This window comes from Heterodontus francisci, chromosome 44, assembly GCF_036365525.1.
Source record: "Heterodontus francisci isolate sHetFra1 chromosome 44, sHetFra1.hap1, whole genome shotgun sequence".
NCBI lineage: Eukaryota > Metazoa > Chordata > Chondrichthyes > Heterodontiformes > Heterodontidae > Heterodontus > Heterodontus francisci.
In genome coordinates this window covers 13,770,813-13,788,805 of record NC_090414.1, presented here as the reverse complement: position 1 = coordinate 13,788,805, position 17,993 = coordinate 13,770,813, and the positions used below count along the sequence as shown (strand labels likewise).

At 45.4% G+C, this 17,993-nt stretch overlaps 1 protein-coding gene across 5 annotated transcripts in view; it reads right to left on the bottom strand.

Annotated features, from left to right (window-relative positions):
• LOC137355917 (pyruvate carboxylase, mitochondrial-like) overlaps positions 1–17,993 on the bottom strand; it is a 1,077,083-nt gene that overhangs the window by 646,325 nt on the left and 412,765 nt on the right. For all 5 annotated transcript variants that reach the window (XM_068021564.1, XM_068021567.1, XM_068021566.1 and 2 more), the window contains one exon: positions 14,563–14,745. In XM_068021564.1, the coding sequence (XP_067877665.1) occupies positions 14,563–14,745 (183 nt within the window). The remainder of the gene's footprint in view (positions 1–14,562; positions 14,746–17,993) is intronic.

Sequence of the window (17,993 nt, the reverse complement as noted above, 5' to 3'; positions counted from 1 at the left end):
TCCCACCTGTCCCTAAAGAGATCCCAGTGATCCAGATATCTGAAACCCTCCCTTCTACACCAGCTGTTCAGCCACGTGTTTAGCTGCACTATTTTCCTATTTCTAGCCTCACTGGCACATGGCACAGGGAGTAGTCCCAAGATTGCAACCCAAAGGTCCTGTCCTTTAACTTTCTACCTAACTCCCTGAACTCCCCCTGCAGGACCTCATCACTCTTCCTGCCTATGTCATTAGTACCAATGTGTACCACAACCTCTGGCTGTTCACCCTCCCCCTGCAAAATGCCCCCTGTCCGTTCAGAGACATCCTTGACCCTGGCACCAGGGAGGCAACATACCTTCCTGGAGTCTCGCATCCACAGAAGCGCCTAACTGTGCCCCTGCCTTTAGAGTCCCCTATAATTATTGCTGTTCTGCGCTTTGCCCCTCCCTGCTGAACAACAGAGCCAGCCTTGGTGCCACTGCTCTGGCTGCTGCTGTTGTTGATGTTTTCCCCTGATAGGCCATCCCCTCCAACAATATCCAAAATGGTACACTTGTTAGAGAGGGGGATAGCCACAAGGGATTCCTACAGTTTTGGATTCCTCCAAAAAAATAGCAGATTAACCAGCCTTTCTGCACTGCTGTACAGTGCAAAAGTGAAGGAAGGCTGGCTGATCTGCTATGGACACCAGACTACAGAGAGGGCTCTCGAAACAAGTATTTCCCCCTGTCCCTGAAATGTGCACACACGTGCACATGCACACACGTGCACAAACTTGCATAAACATGTGCAAACACACACACACACACACACACACACACACACACACACACACACACACACACACACACACACACACACACACACACACACACACACACACACACACACACACACACACACACACACACACAGACATAAAATAGCACAAGCACCAGTCCGCTCATTCTGAAGAAGACTACTTTCCATAAATTCCAGATGAACAGTTAGCAGGTTCCAGCAGCACATATATGGCCTGGTACACACTAAAAATTCCTGAACAGACCATTAAACATATAATACCTCCGGGGATAATCCTTGTAACCAACTGGGCCCAGACTGCAATGTGGCTTGTACAGCCCATTAGCCTCAAAATCAAGAGAGTCAGGTTGGAATTGTACATCCCACACAGCATTAATCCTGCAATTGCTTACATTGGATTCCCTCTCTTATAAAAGCACATCAGCCTCTTGAACAAGCACTGATGCATCATTTAACCAGCATGCCAAAGGCCAGTGTTCATTCAGTGGGGACAACGTTTTTCATGCACCTTCCGGAATAAGGTTACAGATATTTTGTACACCTTTAGTTTTCACTGCATTTAACACCAAACTGTAACTTAATTTGGAATTGATTCTTTGGGAATAAGGGCTGATTCTACAGATAGTCACTAATGTCCCAAGGAGTGATGATGTCCAGTGCAAGGAACAGCCTCAGTTTGATGACAAAGGTAGGATGTGACCGAGGGCTTCAAAGTCAAATGAAATCATCGGATCATACAGCACAGATGGAGGCCATTTTCTCTTTGTAACAGCTATCTGATTAGTCCCACTCCCCCAGCTCTTTCATACAAACATCTGAATTAGGAGCAGGAGTAGGCCACTCAGCCCCTGGAGCCTGCTTCGCCATTCAGTAAGTTCATGGCTGAACTGATTGCTCCACATTTCCACCTACCCCCGACAACGTTTCACCCCCTTGCTTATCAAGAATCTATCTACCTCTGCCTTAAACATATTCAAAGTCTCTGCTTCCATTACCTTTTGAGGAACAGAGTTCCAAAGGCTCAGGACCATTTGAGAGAAAAAGTTTCTCCTCATCTCTATCTTAAATGGGCAACCCCTTATTTTTAAACAGTGACCCCTGGTTCTAGATTCTTCCACAAGGGGAAACATCCTTTCCACATCCACCCTGTCAGGACCCCTCAGGATCTTATATGCTTCAATCAAGCCACCTCTTACTCTTCTAAATTCCAGCGGATACAAGCCTAGCCTGTCCAATCTTTCTCATAAGACAGCCCGCCCATTCCAGGTATTAGTCTAGTAAAGCTGCTTTGAACTGTTTCCAACGCATTTACATCCTTCCTTAAATAAGGAGACCAGTACTGTACACAGTACTCCAGATGTGGTCTCACCAATGCCCTGTATAACTGAAGCATAACCTCCCTACTTTTCTATTCAATTCCCCTCGCGATAAACGATAACATTCTATTAGCTTTCCTAATGACCTGCTGTAGCTGCATACTAATCTTTTGCAATTCATGCACTAGGACACCCAGATCCCTCTGCATCTCAGAGCTCTGAAATCTCTCACCATTTAGATAATATGCCTCTTTGTTATTCTTCCTGCCAAAATGGACAACTTTGCATTTTCCCACATCATACTCCATCTGCCAGATTTTTGCCCACTCATTTAACCTATCTATATCCCTTTTTAGCCCCCTTATGTCCTCTTCACAACTTATTTTCCTACCTATCTTTGTGTCATCAGCAAATGTAGTAACCATACCTTCGGTCCCTTCATCTAAGTCATTTATATAAATTGTAAAAAGTTGAGGCCCCAGCACAGCTCCCTGTGGCACACCACTCGTTACATCTTGCCAACCAGAAAATTAGCTAGCCAATCTTCTATCCATGCCAATATGTTATCCGCTACACCATGAGCTTTTATTTTTTGCAATAACCTTTGATGTGGCACCTTATCAAATGCCTTCTGGAAATCTAAGTACAATACATCCACCGGTTCCTCTTCATCCACAGCACATGTAACTCCCTCAAAGAACTCCAATAAATTGGTTAAACATGATTTCCCTTTCACAAAACCATGTTGACTCTGCCTGATTACCTTGAATTTTTCTAAATGCTCCGCTGTAACATCTTTAATAATAGCTGATAACATTTTCCCTAAGACAGATGTTAAGCTTACTGGCCTGTAATTTCCTGCATTCTGTCTCCCTCCCTTTTTGAATAAAGGAGTTACATTCGCTATTTTCCAGTCTTGCGGAACCTTCCCTGAATCTAGGTAATTTTGGAAAATTAAAACTAATGCATCAACTATCTCAATAGCCATTTCTTTTAACACCCTAGGATGAAGTCCATCAGGACCTGGGGACTTGTCAGCCCGCAGCTCCAACAATTTGGTCAGAACCACTTCCCTGGTGATTGTAATTTTCTTGAGTTCCGCCTTCCCTTCCATTTCCTGACTTACAGCTAATACTGGGATGTTACTTGTATCCTCTATAATGAAGATTGATGCAAAATACCTGTTCAATTAATCTGCCATCTCCTTATTATCCATTATTAATTCTCCAGACTCACTTTCTACAGGACCAATGTTCACTTTGTCAACTCTTTTCTTTTTTAAATATCTATAGTGACTCTATCTGTCTTGATATTTCTAGCTAGCTTTCTCTCGTACTCTAATTTTACCTTCCTTATCAATCTTTTAGTTATTCTTGGCTGTTTTTTATATTTTGTCCAATCTTCTGACCTGCCACCCAGCTTTGTGAATTATATGCTTTTTCTTTCAGTTTGATACCATCTTAAACATTTGTAGTTAACCACAGATGGCGGGTGCCCCCCTCCCCCCTTGGAATTTTTCTTTCTCACTGTAATGTATCTAATCTGTGTATTCTGAAATATCCCCTTAAATGTCTGCCACTGCATCTCTAATGACCTATCCCTTGACCTAATTTGTCAGTTCACTTTAGCTAGCTCTGCTTTCATGCCCTCATAATTGCCCTTATTTAAGTTTAAAGTACTGATCTTGGACCCACTCTTCTCTCCCTCAAACTGAAATTCAATCATATTATGATCATTGCTATCTAGGGGCGCCTTAACTATGAGGTCATTAATTAATCCTATGTCATTGCACAATACCAGGGCTAGTAAATCCTGCTCTCTGGTTGGCTCCAGAATGTACTGTTCCAAGAAATTATCCCAAAAACATTCTATGTACTCCTCATCTAGGCTACCTCTGGCTATCTGATTTTTCCAGTCTATATGTAGGTTAAAATTCCCCATGATTATCGCTCTACCTTTCTGACAAGCTGCCATTTTTTCCTTTATACCCCGTCCTACAGTGTGGTTAACATTACGTGGCCTGTGCACCACTCCCACAAGTGACTTCTTGCCTTTATGATTTCTCATCTCTACCCAAACTGCTTCTAGGTCCTGGTTTCCAGAACTTAGGTCATCCCTCTCTATCTTCTTTGGCCTCCTTGTCTCGAGCACCTAGAGGTGGTCAGTGGTTTGTGAAGCAGTGCCTGGAGTGGCTATAAAGGCCAATTCTAGACTGACAGACTCTTCCACGGGTGCTGCAGATAAAATTGGTTGTCGGGGCTGTTAAACAGTTGGCTCTCCCCTTGCGCTTCTGTCTTTTTTCCTGCCAACTGCTAAGTCTCTTCGACTCGCCACTAACTGGCAAATGACTCCCACGACTTGTGGTCAATGTCACAGGACTTCATGTCGCGTTTGCAGACGTCTTTGAAGCGGAGACATGGACGGCCGGTGGGTCTGATACCAGTGACGAGCTCGCTGTACAATGCACCCTTGGGGATCCTGCCATCTTCCATGCAGCTCACATGGCCAAGCCATCTCAAGCGTCGCTGGCTCAGTAGGGTGTAAATGCTGGGGATGTTGGCCGCCTCGAGGACTTCTGCGTTGGAGATACGGTCCTGCCACCTGATGCCAAGGATTCTTTGGAGGCAGCGAAGATGGAATGAGTTGAGACATCGCTCTTGGCTGACATAGGTTGTCCAGGCCTCACTGCCGTAGAGCAAGGTACTGAAAGCACAGGCTTGAAACACGCAGACCTTTGTGTTCTGTGTCAATGCGCCATTTTCCCACACTCTCTTGGCCAGTCTGGACATAGCAGCGGACGCCTTTACCATGCGCTTATTGATTTCTGCGTCGAGAGACAGGTTGCTGCTGATAGTTGAGCCTAGGTAGGTGAACTCTTGAACCACTTCCAGAGTGTGGTCACCGATACTGATGGATGGAGCATTTCTGACGTCCTGTCCCATGATGTTTGTTTTCTTAAGGCTAATGGTGAGGCCAAATTCGTTGCAGGCAGCCGCAATCCTGTCGATGAGTCTCTGCAGACACTCTTCTGTGTGGGATGTTAATGCAGCATCGTCAGCAAAGAGGAGTTCCCTGATGAGGACCTTCTGTATTTTGGTTTTCGCTCTAAGACGGGCAAGGTTGAACCACCTGCTATCTGATCTTGTGTGGAGGAAAATTCCTTCTTCTGAAGACTTGAATGCATGTGAGAGCAGCAGTGAGAAGAAAATCCCAAACAGTGTAGGTGCGAGAACACAGCCCTGTTTCACGCCACTCAGAATAGAACAGTGGTCCGATGAGGCACCGCGATGCTGAATTGTGCCTTTCATATTGTCATGGAATGAAGTGATGATACTTAGTAGTTTTGGTGGACATCTGATCTTTGCTAGTAGTCTGAAGAGACCACATCTGCTGACGAGGTCAAAGGCTTTGGTGAGATCTATGAAAGCAATGTAGAGGGGCATCTGTTGTGCGCGGCATTTCTCCTGTAGATGGCGAAGGGAGAACAGCATGTCAATGGTGTATCTCTCTGCTCCAAAGCCGCACTGTGCTTCAGGGTAGACAAGCTCAGCCAGCTTCTGGAGTCTGTTTAAAACGACTCGAGCGAAGACTTTCTCCACTATGCTGAGCAGGGAGATTCCGTGGTAGTTGTTGCAGTCAACATGGTCACCCTTGTTCTTATAGAGGGTGATGATATTGGCATTGCGCATGTCCTGTGGTACTGCTCCCTCGACCCAGCACAGGCAAAGCTGTTCATGGAGTGCTATAGCAGGCTTAGCACTCTTGATTATTTCAGGGGTAATGTCGTCCTTACCAGGGGCTTTTGCACTGGCTTGAGAATCAATGGCATCACTGAGTTCCGATTTTGTTGGATGTTCATCCAGCTCATCCATGACTGGCAGAGACTGGGCTGCATTGAGGGCGGTTTCAGTGACAACATTTTCCCTGGAGTACAGTTCTAGGTTGTGCTCCACCCAGAGGTCCATTTACTTGTGTGGGTCAGTGATTGTGTCCCCTGATTTAGATTTGAGGGGGGGCGATCTTCTTGATGGTTGGCCCAAAAGCTCTGTTAATGCCATCATACATTCCTCTGATGTTTCCGGTGTCGGAGGCCAGCTGAATACGACTGCATAGGTGTTGCCAGTAGTCATTTTCACAGCGCCTGGCTGTTCTTTGTGCAGCGCCTCTGGCTACTTTAAGTGCTACGAATGTTAACTCGCTGAGGGCTTTCTTGTAGTTCAACAGTACAATGCGCTTAGCGGCTACGACAGGTTCCAGCTCTTCAAAGTGAGATCCCTCTCTATTGCGCTCATACCATTATTAATTAACAGAGCCACCCCTCCACCTTTGCTAGCTTCCTGTCCTTCCTAAATGCCATGTACCCGCCAATATTCATGTCCCAATCCATGTCGTCCTGCAGCTATGTCCCTGTAATGGCTATCAGATCGTACTTATTTATTTATATTTGTGTGCTCAGTTCATCTGTTTTGTTTCGAATGCTACGTGCATTCAGATACAGAACCTTTAGTTTTGTCCTTTTATTATTTTTCTAACCTCTAGCCTAATCTGTTGATTTACTCTTAGTTTTGTATGCTCTGTCCCTTCCTGTCATAATCTCTTTATCATTTCCCATATTAATACCTGCTTCTTTTGCCTTGTCTCTACTCCTTGATTTACCATATCTTCCCAAATTAGATCCTTTGCCCCCCCCACTATTCAGTTTAAAACCTTCTCCACTTGCTTCGTTATGCGGATCGCTAGAACACCAGCACAGTTCACGGTCCCCCATTGCCTGGCAATATTTTTCCCCTTCAAGTATTTATCCAATTCCATTTTGAAAGTCACTATTGAAATTGCGTACACCACCCTTTTAGGCAGTGCGTTCCAGATCTAAACTCACACGTAAAAAAATGTCTCCTCTTCCCGCTGACCTTTTTGCCAACTTTCAATAATCAACTGAAAATGTGACTGAAGTCTCTACTTTTCCCAGGAATTTGCTCTTTACACTGTGCACTTATCTGTGAGTTTATCTGGAGAGCGGCCAAGCCATACAGACCAGGAAGGCTCCAGGTTCAGTCCTTCTCTGTGCTGATCTAGGGGCAGCCATGGGTTAGGAAAGGGCAGACAGCTTGGGTTTCCACTATCCAGTCAGTCCTGTCCTGGGCACATGGAGCATGGGTGCAGTTGGCATCATTCTTGGCTGGGATATTGACTGCAACAAGCACACTGTCCACTGGCACTCTCAGCGTTGCTTTCCCCACCAACCTATCCCCTTGTTCCGTGTGTTCAGTTATCTTTTTTGTCACCTCCGTAACATCGCCCGTCTCCACCCCTTGCCACAGTCCATCTGCTGCTGAAACACTCATTCAAGCCTTTTTTACCTCGGGCCTTGACTATTCCAATGCACTCCTGGCGGGTCTCCCACCTTGCACCTTCCAGTGGAGCAACTAAAATAGGGAATTGGAGCAGCAAAGAGATCTTGCAGGGTCGTAGGCCTGGAGGAGGCTAACGAGATAGGGAGGGGTAAAGCCATGAAGGGATCTGAACACAAGGATGAGAATTATAAATGTGAAGCCTTGCTGGACTGGGAGCCAATGTAGGTCAGCGGACGCAGCAGGATGGGTGAACGGGACATGTGTGAGTTGGGATACGGGCAGCAGTGCTTTGGATGAGCTCGAGTGTATGAAGAGTGGCAGATGGGAGGCCGGGCAGGACAGCCTTGGAATAGTCAAGTCTAGAAGTAACAAGGGCATGGGTGAGGGTTTCAGCAGCAGGTCAGCCACAATTTATCACCAAATAACATGCATTGGCTTAAATCATCGAAATTAAAAATAGATCTATATCCTTGGAGCACTACTGACTTAGTGATTATAACTGCTGTTTCATTTGTTGCAAACAATTAATAATCTGCACTTGTTATTTTCTGATTTCTCTTTCAATTCATGCTGTTTATGGCAAACGTCCAACACTAACATCAGTAAATAATCACTTGGTTGGGAACAACAGGGATAATTACTGTTCACCAATGCTTATGCACAGATATAAGACTAGTGTTCATCTGTTTGATAAATAGAGATTGAACGATTGAAATAATTATTTTTTTAAACTAAAATCCATGCACTGGAGAAGACACAGTGATTATATTTCAAGATAAAAGTTTGTTCGCTTTATCCAAGTTTAAGATACATCATCAGGACCATTTTGCCATCAATTAAATATTTAGCCAAAAAAAAATCCACTCATGACACTTAAAGCCATCACACTGCATTTGACCAGTGAGTCCTGGTTACAGAGCTCCGGATTTCAGCTCAGCTCCAGTAGAGGGGACACAATCTTTGGGCAAGTCATGCCCCCTCGTATGTCTTCTTGTGATGAATCAGAGAGCCCTAGGCAGGGGAGGACAACCTAAGATGTCTGTAGGACAGTGTATGGTGCAAAGGAGGAGGGGGGAGGTCATGAGAATAATTATATGCACTGTTGAGAATGACAGATGCTGCGACAATGAACATGCAAAGACATTGATCCGGAGATTAATCCGTTTTTAGATGCTTCGCAGCCTCCAAAGGTCTGAACATAGTGGGCATGAAGCGCCAACCCCCTCATCAAACATCCCCCATTACCCCCTCCACTCCCAGTGCCAACCCCATGATCCTGATACCTGATCCCGGAAGGACACTCAGTAATGAGGTTCAAGGACCAACATTAGGGCTCCTCCATTTGTGTGTCGGGTAACCTTATTGCACCGGAAGAGATGGGGGAAAATGGGAAGCTCCCAGATTGCTCGGCCTTCCCTGTTTTCTCTCTTCCAATAACTTGTATTTATGTAGCCCCTTTAATGGAGTAAAACGTCCCCGGGTGCTTCACAGGAGTGTTTTCAAACAAAATTTGACACTGAGTCAGATAAGGAGATGGTTTTAAGGTGTGTTTAAAGGAGGACAGAGAGATAGAGAGGCAGAGGGAGGGAGCATCAGTGCGTAGGGCCTTGGCAGCTAAAGGAACGGCCGCCAATACCGAAGAAATTAAAATTAGAGATGTGCAAAAGACCAGAATTGGACCAGTGCAGAGATCCCAAATGATTGTCGGGCTGGAGCAGGTTTTCAGAGTAGGAAGGACAAGGTCATGAGTGATTTGAAAACAAGAATTAAAAATCTTATAATCAAGGTGTTGCTCAACCAGGAGCCAATGTAGGTCAGCAAGCACGGGGTGATAGGTGAACAGGGCTTAGTGCAAGTTAGGATACAGGCAAAAGGATTTTGACTAATTTAAAGTTTATGGATGGTGGAAGATGGGAGGCTGGCCAGGAGTGCGTTAGAATAGTCGAATCCAGAGGTAACAAAGGCACAGATGAGGATTTCAGCAGCAGATTATCTGAGGCAGGGATGGGAGTCGGGCAACATTATGAATGGGGAAATAGCTGGCCTTGGTGATGGCATTGATACATGGCTGGAAGCTCATCTCGGAGTCAAATACCACACCAAAATGATGAACAGTCTGGTTCAGCCTCTGGAAGTTGCCAGGGAGAGGGATGGAGTTGGTAGCTGGGGACTCGAGTTTACCTTTCTTCCTCCTTTCTGTCGTCTAAACTAACCTACGCGGCCTGGCCCACTTCAACTGTTGGGTGCCAGCAGGACCATCGAGTGCCTCCATCTCCCATCTCTGCCAGCTGAGTGAGTTCTGAGCAGTGTTGAAATCCCACCAGGGCAAGCTGTGAAGCTGCACTGAGTAAATCTGGTACTTTGTGGGGCTGGCTGCCAGTCTGTGGTCAATATCCAACTGGGTCATCGAATCATAGAGTAGTACATCACAGAAGGAGGCCATTTGGCCCATCCAGTCTATGCTGGCTCTTTCAAAGGGCAATCCAGTTAGTCCCACTCCCTGCACTATTTCCCCATATCCCTGCAATCTTTTCTTCTTCAAGTCTTTATCCAATTCCCTTTTGAAGGCTACTATTGAATCTGTTTCCACCATCCTATCAGGCAGCACATTCCAAATCCGAACCACTCCCTGCTTCGTTCTTTCGTCAATCAGTGGAAATCTGTGCCCTCTGGTTATTGACTTCAGCCATTGGAAACAGTTTCTCCTTACTTACTCTATCTAAACACCTCTATCAAATCTCCTGTCCTTCTCTGCTCTAAGGTTGCCTCTGGTAGCCCATGTGACCCACATCCACCGCATTTCCCCCAACTCCCCCACCAAGAATATGCCCTCCTTGCTCGGTCTGGCCTACACGTAACTCCATCCCCATACTATCTGGTTCCCTCTGTGGCCTAGAAAGCCAATCATTTGCAAACTGATATTTCTAAGGGGAAGTTAGAGAAACACATGAGAGAGAAAGGAATAGAAGGTTATGTTGATAGGGTGAGATGAAGTAGTGTGGGAGGAGGTGTGGAGCATAAAACACTTGCATGGATCAGTTGGGCCAAATGGGCTGTTACTGTGCTGTACACTCCGTATAATTCTATGCACTTCTACGTAAACAGTTAGTACAAAGACCAATTATAAGGAACCTCCTACTTAAAATCCCCTGCTTACCATGCAAGCAGTGATTCACAGAGGATAAGCAGGAACAGTAGCAAACTGGTTATGTTACTGGATGAGTAATCCAGAGGCTTGGACTAATGATCCAGAGATACAAGTTCAAATCCCACCATTTGGAATTTGAATTCAGTTAATTGAATTAATTTGTAATAAACTCAAGTTTGTTTGTCGCGTCACAAAATTACTGGCGTGTTTTAACTAACCCAACAGGTGGGAACTGGCAAGGTCGGACGACACGGTTTTACACACCACCCGATCCATCCTGTTCGTGTCCCTGTGGGACAGCGCTGCCCACTCCCAACCTTTCTGAGATACCTTCCTTAATGGACACCATGAAACTACCGGAGAGCCATAGAAACCCATCTGGTTCACTAATGTCCTTTATGGAAGGAAATCTTCCGTCATAACCTAGTCTGGCCTACATGTGACTCCAGACCTACAACGTGGTTGACTCTTAACTGCCCTCTGAAATGGCCGAGCAAGCCGTTAAGTTGTCAAGACAGTGGCTCACCGCCACGTTCCCAAGGGCAATTAGGGATCAGCAATTAATGCTGTCCTTTCCAGTGATGCTCATTTCCTATGAATGAATTAAAAAAAACAAACATGGCCTTGTCAGGGAGCCCCACAGTCTGAGCACACAATTTGAAAAATCTAACTAATACTCCTGCTCATATCTTTCATGCTCAGAAGTTCTCACATATGTATTGGCGTAAGAATTGATTGCTTTACAGAAAGTCGGTACAGATGTGATGGGCTAATGGATCCAATTGCTGATAAGGTGACCGGTATGGGAATTAAGGGAAATGCAGTGGATGTGGTTTACATGGACTATCAGACATTTTGACAAGGTACCACACAGGAGATTACGGGAGAAGATTAAAAGGTATGGAGTGAGGGAGGTGGGTAACTAATGTGATTAAAAACTGATTTGAAGGACAGAAACAGAAAGCAAGAAGGAAGGTATCTCAGAAAGGTTGGAAGTGGGCAGCGCTGTCCCACAGGGACACGAACAGGATGGATCGGGTGGTGTGTAAAACCGTGTCGTCCGACCTTGCCAGTTCCCACCTGTTGGGTTAGTTAAAATGCACCAGTAATTTTTTGAAGCGACAAACAAACTTGAGTTTTCTGCTGTCTAGATCCCTCTTACTAGACTTTCAAAGGGTTGTAGGGTCGGAACTGGTGTGGATTCAATTTGAAAATTGCAGTCTCAGGGGTCATCTCTGGAACCCAACACCTCCAGGGCAGTCTGAAATTTTCAATGTGAAGCCAGTGGCGGGGGATGGGAGGGGGGGAAGCGGTGGTGGCAGAACGGGGAACCCGTTCGCCTTCAATTACAACCAAAAAGATTCAAGCAGAACTTGTGGGGAAAGTTCCAGAAAATCACTGCATCGCATCTCTAAATAAATTCTCCATGCTGTCTGTTTCTCCATAATGCAAGGCACCATTGTCACAGTCAGTGCTTTCCTTCAGTCAAAAGGACAGATAAATCATTCCTCACACGGCCTGGAACAATAGTGCCTTGGAGACAGGCTGGGTACAGGGAACCTGCTGCAACGTCTAGGTCAGTATATTTGTAAAGATTCTGTGCAGGCAACAGTGAGTCTGAACACTCAGACGTGAAATAATAGATGAGTTAGAGAGCTCCCTCCAGTTCCACCTTTTAAGTTTGCTATGATTTAACCAAAAGCACATTTGTATCTTTTTTAAAACTGCTGCTACAACTGCTCTGTCCAGCACATTCTCAGACAATCAGAGAATGATACTACACTAAAGGAGGCCATTCGGCCCATCGTGCCTGTGCTGGCTCTTTGAGAGCGCGATCCAATCAGCCCCACTCCCTTCTGCTCTTTCTCCATATATCTGCAAATTTCTCCTCATTTCACCTCTGCTTTTTTTGCTAATTATCTTAAATCTCTGCCCTCTGATTACTGACCCTCCTGCCAGTGGAAACAGTTTCTCCCCGTCAGCTCTATCAAAAACCCTCATCATTTTGAACAGCTCTATTAAATCTCTCCTTAACCTTCGCTGCTCTTAAGGAGATCAATCCCTGCTTCTCTAGTCTCTCCATGTGACTGAAGTCTCTCATTCCTATAGGATTCCAGCAAAACTCCTCTGCACTCTCACCAAGGCCCTTGTCAACCCTCCTAAAGTGTGGTGCCCACAGCTGGACAAGTGATGCATTTTTCTACTCCGCAGCTGAAATTATTACAGTTGCTCAGTGCAGCTCCACCATACAGTGCACTCAAAAAATGGGACATTGGTCTGTACTCAAATTCCTGGTCTGCCATGTGCCAATGAACGCAGAATTTGACAGAGGCAGTAGGGCTGGAGATGGAGACGGAAACAGAACCACCTCAGCCACTCTTGTGCATGCATCTGTGACCTGTCATACTGACCACCCTTCCCAAGTCCATCACTACTTTAAGGATTATAGACCTTTTTTTAATACCAGTTTTTAAGGTAACTCAAAAGGACTCTGGATTGCTGCAAGGTCAGAACTTGGTTTAAAGTATCAGCAACAAAAGACAGAACACAGCATCGTTAACCTAATTGCTTCAAAGGCTAACTCAGACGATGTAGTTTTGCGGAGATAAGGGACGAGGCTGAAGCAGGCAGTCACCCATCTAGAAGGGGAGCGACTGTGAGAACATTAGAAAACTGTCTCTGTGTCAGAGAGACAGAGATGATGGAATGTGACTGCGAAGCCAGTTTTGCCATCAGCCAGGGTTATAAAGAAGGACTGTTTAACCCTCTAAAAGAGGAGGAAAAGCTGCAATTGGAAGGAAGGATGGTCCCAGAAGAAAGGAGCATAACCTCAGACAAGGATGTGATCAGCCCTTCCTCTTGGGCACTTACAGACTCTCCTTTCAGGATCTATTAATGTAAACTATTAACTGAATAATTGGTAGAAGCAATTGTTGATTTTACCAACACGTTTACTTACGTCTGTGACTGATCTTCCCTTTGGGTTTGAACCTAAATCCTATAGCGTTGGAGGGAAATCTTACATGAACAGTGGATGTTTGGGCAAGGTGCCCAAGGCTTGGTAATGCCATGGAATTGTATCCCAATGGATTCACCAAGTTCCGGAAAGAACATTTAAATAAAAACTAGGAAGGAATGCTATTATTTCTGAATGTATTTTTTAATAATCTGTCCCTGACGTGACACTAGTCTTGATGAAGATATGACCCTGCAAGACTACTGCTCAACTGACCAGCACAGGCAGCATCCAGGAAGCTCAATTACAGTTCAATCACTGCAGGCTTAGGACAGAAATACTGCCCTGCGTATGTAGCACATGAATCTGTGGCAAAGATCGTGAAGATGATGATCATCTATAATCTCAGGTTCATCAAGGTTAGGTCTTTCCGTGCTCCTTTTAACTTGTCCTCATCTAACTCCCTCTCAGTGACCTCCACTCTCTCCCACACCACCACTTTACCCAGCTGGGTCAATCACGGCCAACTTAAGGACATGTTCCCTTCAATGGCTGCTCACCTAACCAGGGCACAAGGTGGATTCCAACTGAGCAGTTATGAGCACCTCCCCATAACTGGAGTTGTTTTCTCGTTTTTGTATCGTTCTTCCTCTCCATGCCCTGATTGAGCACTGTCACATGGCACTGCAAACTTCCACATTATAACCAATAAAACTTCTGATAGCGCTTAACATTCAGTTATTTTTCATCAACGGCAGTGTAGTTTCAATTGCGTTAAATCCTCTCAAGTAAACAGCATTAAAGCCAGTTTCAATTCGAAGAATCGGCCATTAGGAACCAGACACTAGATAAGCACATCAGTAATTGTCAGCTCCACTGCCAGAAGCAGGGAGACTCCGATCAATATTCCATTGAAAAACAAGCCTGGTCTACAGCATGCTTCCCATTTCGGCACTAGCCAAACACACTCTTCATTTGACTCCAGTCAGCACAGGAGGATCTTACCTTGACCCCTCGTATTCTGAACTCGGCAAGGGCTCGGTTCAACTTTGACGCGGCAGTGGGGTGGTCCTTGCCGTGGGCAATCACCTTGACCAGCAGTGAGTCGTAATGCGGTGAGATCAGTGCTCCCTGGAAAGCCGAAGCAGTGTCCAAGCGGATTCCCATTCCTTCTCCACTGCGGAAAACCTGGCCAGAAAAGCACAAGAAATGGGATTAAAACTCATCTCCAACATCACGTGGTGACAAATCCATTGTAGCATTGTGCCTTTATTCCCCCAACCCACGCCATCTCTACCAACCACAATTGACTGCAGTTGAATCAACCTCCTCCTCCATGACTTATATCACCAGCAATGTTCCTCTGACAACTCTTTGGGGGCAATTTTAACTTGACTGTACGATTCTATGACTCACTGGACAGAAAATCCACAAGATCAGGTGGAGCGCTAGTTCTACATCCCACCTGATTCGCTGATGTCAATGGAGATTAAATAGGGCAGGGTGCAAAATCAGTCTCTCACCCAATCCTGTCAGTTAGCCCACAGGCAGTTTCAGCTAAAACTTGTCCCCAGAATTTCTGGGGGAAAAAAACAAGACAAAAGCACAAACCACTTGGACCACAGACCTCAGTTAACGAAGGATCCGCCTCAGAGAATTATACAGCACAGACGGAGGCCATTGGGCCACAGCGCCTGTCCCACTCCCCCTTGTTTTTTTTTCCCAGATTCCTGCAAATTTTCCCTTCAAGTATTTATCCAATTCCTGTTTGAAGGTTACTACAGAATCTGCTTCCACCAATCTTTCAGGCAGCACGTTCCAGATCACAACAACCCACGGTGTAAAAATAATTCTCCTCATCTCCCCTCTGGCTCTTTTGCTGACTACCTTAAATCTCCGACATTTGCATCGGGTATTACGTCATGATGGTCCCCACTTGCTCCCTCCCAAACTAAAATGAAGAGGATTGTTCCTGTATTGACCACCAACACTTAGAATTTGCATGGGGAGAGCGCATTCCTTCAACTCCCAAGAATCAGGTTCAGTTTTATTTATTTCCCATATTTTTTGTTTCTCTATTCAGGGACTCTGCCAGGATGATCATGTTAGAACAGGGAAATATTTTCCAAACAATGATACCAAAAGAAATGGGATCTCAAATGGCCATCATCTAAAATCACGGTTACAACCTTCAAGTCTTCAATAACTCTTGTGCAAGTGATGCTGATTACTCCTGGAAAGGATCTGCCTTATGTTCAGGAGTGTGCCCAGTATTGAATTATATCACATCATAACAAACAGTGACAGGGTGGGTTTTCAGAGCCAGGGCGGTTCAACTCCACGGCTTAAGCCTGCTTTTTTTAAGCAGGATCCACTCCCAGAAGCCAGCCTGATTAACAGGCTTGGCTCCCAGTGGGGCAGGGAGCACTCTAGCACAGGCTGCAACTGCAGCTGCTGGTTTAAGCATGGTCTTACCCCTGACCCCAGCAATGCGGGGGAAAGCTGTGATACGGGTACAATTGGGATGGGGGGTGAGGCAAGTTTGGGGTTTCTGTCCTATTCTTTCACGGGATATGGGCGCTGCTGGCAAGGCCAGCATTTATTGCCCATCCCTAATTGCCCTCGGGAAAGTGGAGGTGAGCCGGGTGACAGATATTGGTTGGGAGCGGTTTTAATACCAGGGAACCAGGTTGGTGAGCTGGGAGGAAGCACTCCTGTTCTTTCTGGTCCACAAGCAGTGCTGAAAAGGAATGTATCTTTTCCCTGAAGCTCTCCTCGCCTCCGCTAATCTGCCCAGTTTCCTGAGGGTCAAACAGGTAAAATATGAAGTTCCCAGCCTCAATATAATACTTAACTTCCTCCTGTCCCACCTCTGTTAAACCTGGAAGTGGGCAGGCTGGAATTGAGTCTGAAGTTTTAAAAACCTTTACATCTCATCCGATCCCAACTCACGTGTTTATTGGGGATTAAAATTACCCCAAGTATCTCTCACATGTGGTCACTCAATAATAAGACTAACAATGTACCAAGTCGAGACCTGATATGAATCATTAACCTGCTTTATTTAAGAGACAGGAAGGAGATGTAACAAGTAGCAGTTTCACTTCCTGCAGTCAGTCACACTTCCCTCCTTGAAAAATATGGGAAAATATCAATCACAAGCCCTGTCCCATTTTTGCATCGATTTCCCCACTATCCTGTTTCCTCTAACAAAGCTATACTAAACTCAGGCTGACAGGATTCATTTCCAGTTGAACCTGCCGTGTCTTATTTAGATAGATAGATTGGAGAGTTGGGCAGAGAAATGGCAGATGGAGTTCAATCCGGGCAAATGCGAGGTGATGCATTTTGGAAGATCCAATTCAAGAGTGAACTATACAATAAATGGAAAAGCCCTGGGGAAAATTGATGCACAGAGAGATTTGGGTGTTCAGGTCCATTGTTCCCTGAAGGTGGCAACGCAGGTCAATAGAGTGGTCAAGAAGGCATACGGCATGCTTTCCTTCATCGGACGGGGTATTGAGTACAAGGGTTGGCAGGTCATGTTACAGTTGTATAAGACTTTGGTTCGGCCACATTTGGAATACTGCGTGCAGTTCTGGTCGCCACATTACCAAAAGGATGTTGATGCTTTGGAGAGGGTGCAGAGGAGGTTCACCAGGATGTTGCCTGGTATGGAGGGCGCTAGCTATGAAGAGAGGTTGAGTAGATTAGGATTATTTTCATTAGAAAGACGGAGGTTGAGGGGGGACCTGATTGAGGTGTACAAAATCATGAGAGGTATGGACAGGGTGGATAGCAAGAAGCTTTTTCCCCAGAGTGGGGGATTCAATTACTAGGGGTCATGAGTTCAAAGTGAGAGGGGAAAAGTTTAGGGGGGATATGCGTGGAAAGTTCTTTACGCAGAGGGTGGTGGGTGCCTGGAACGCGTTGCCAGCGGAGGTGGTAGACGCGGGCACGATAGCGTCTTTTAAGATGTATCTAGACAGATACATGAATGGGCAGGAAGCAAAGAAATACAGACCCTTAGAAAATAGGCGACATGTTTAGATAGAGGATCGGGATCGGCGCAGGCTTGGAGGGCCGAAGGGTCTGTTCCTGTGCTGTAATTTTCTTTATTCTTTGTTCCTTCTGACAGGTTCTGATTGCAAAGACTGAATCTCCTGCAGTTTAGCTTCCAATCTAGTCTTATGATGAAAACTTGATTGATTGTCCAAATACCCCTTTATGCCTTTTCTCTTGGCATTCCCAGCATTTGGGAAGCCTGTGCTATCAACTCCTTCCCCATTTGGGGATTCTCAGGTAAACCAGTCAAACAAAGCAAGAACTTCCCCGTCCTACTCAGAAGATTCTGGTGAGCTCAGAAGAACAGAATTATCTCCATCGTATTAGGACTTGTTCTTGAACAGTTAGAAATAATAGGGGTAAATTTAAAT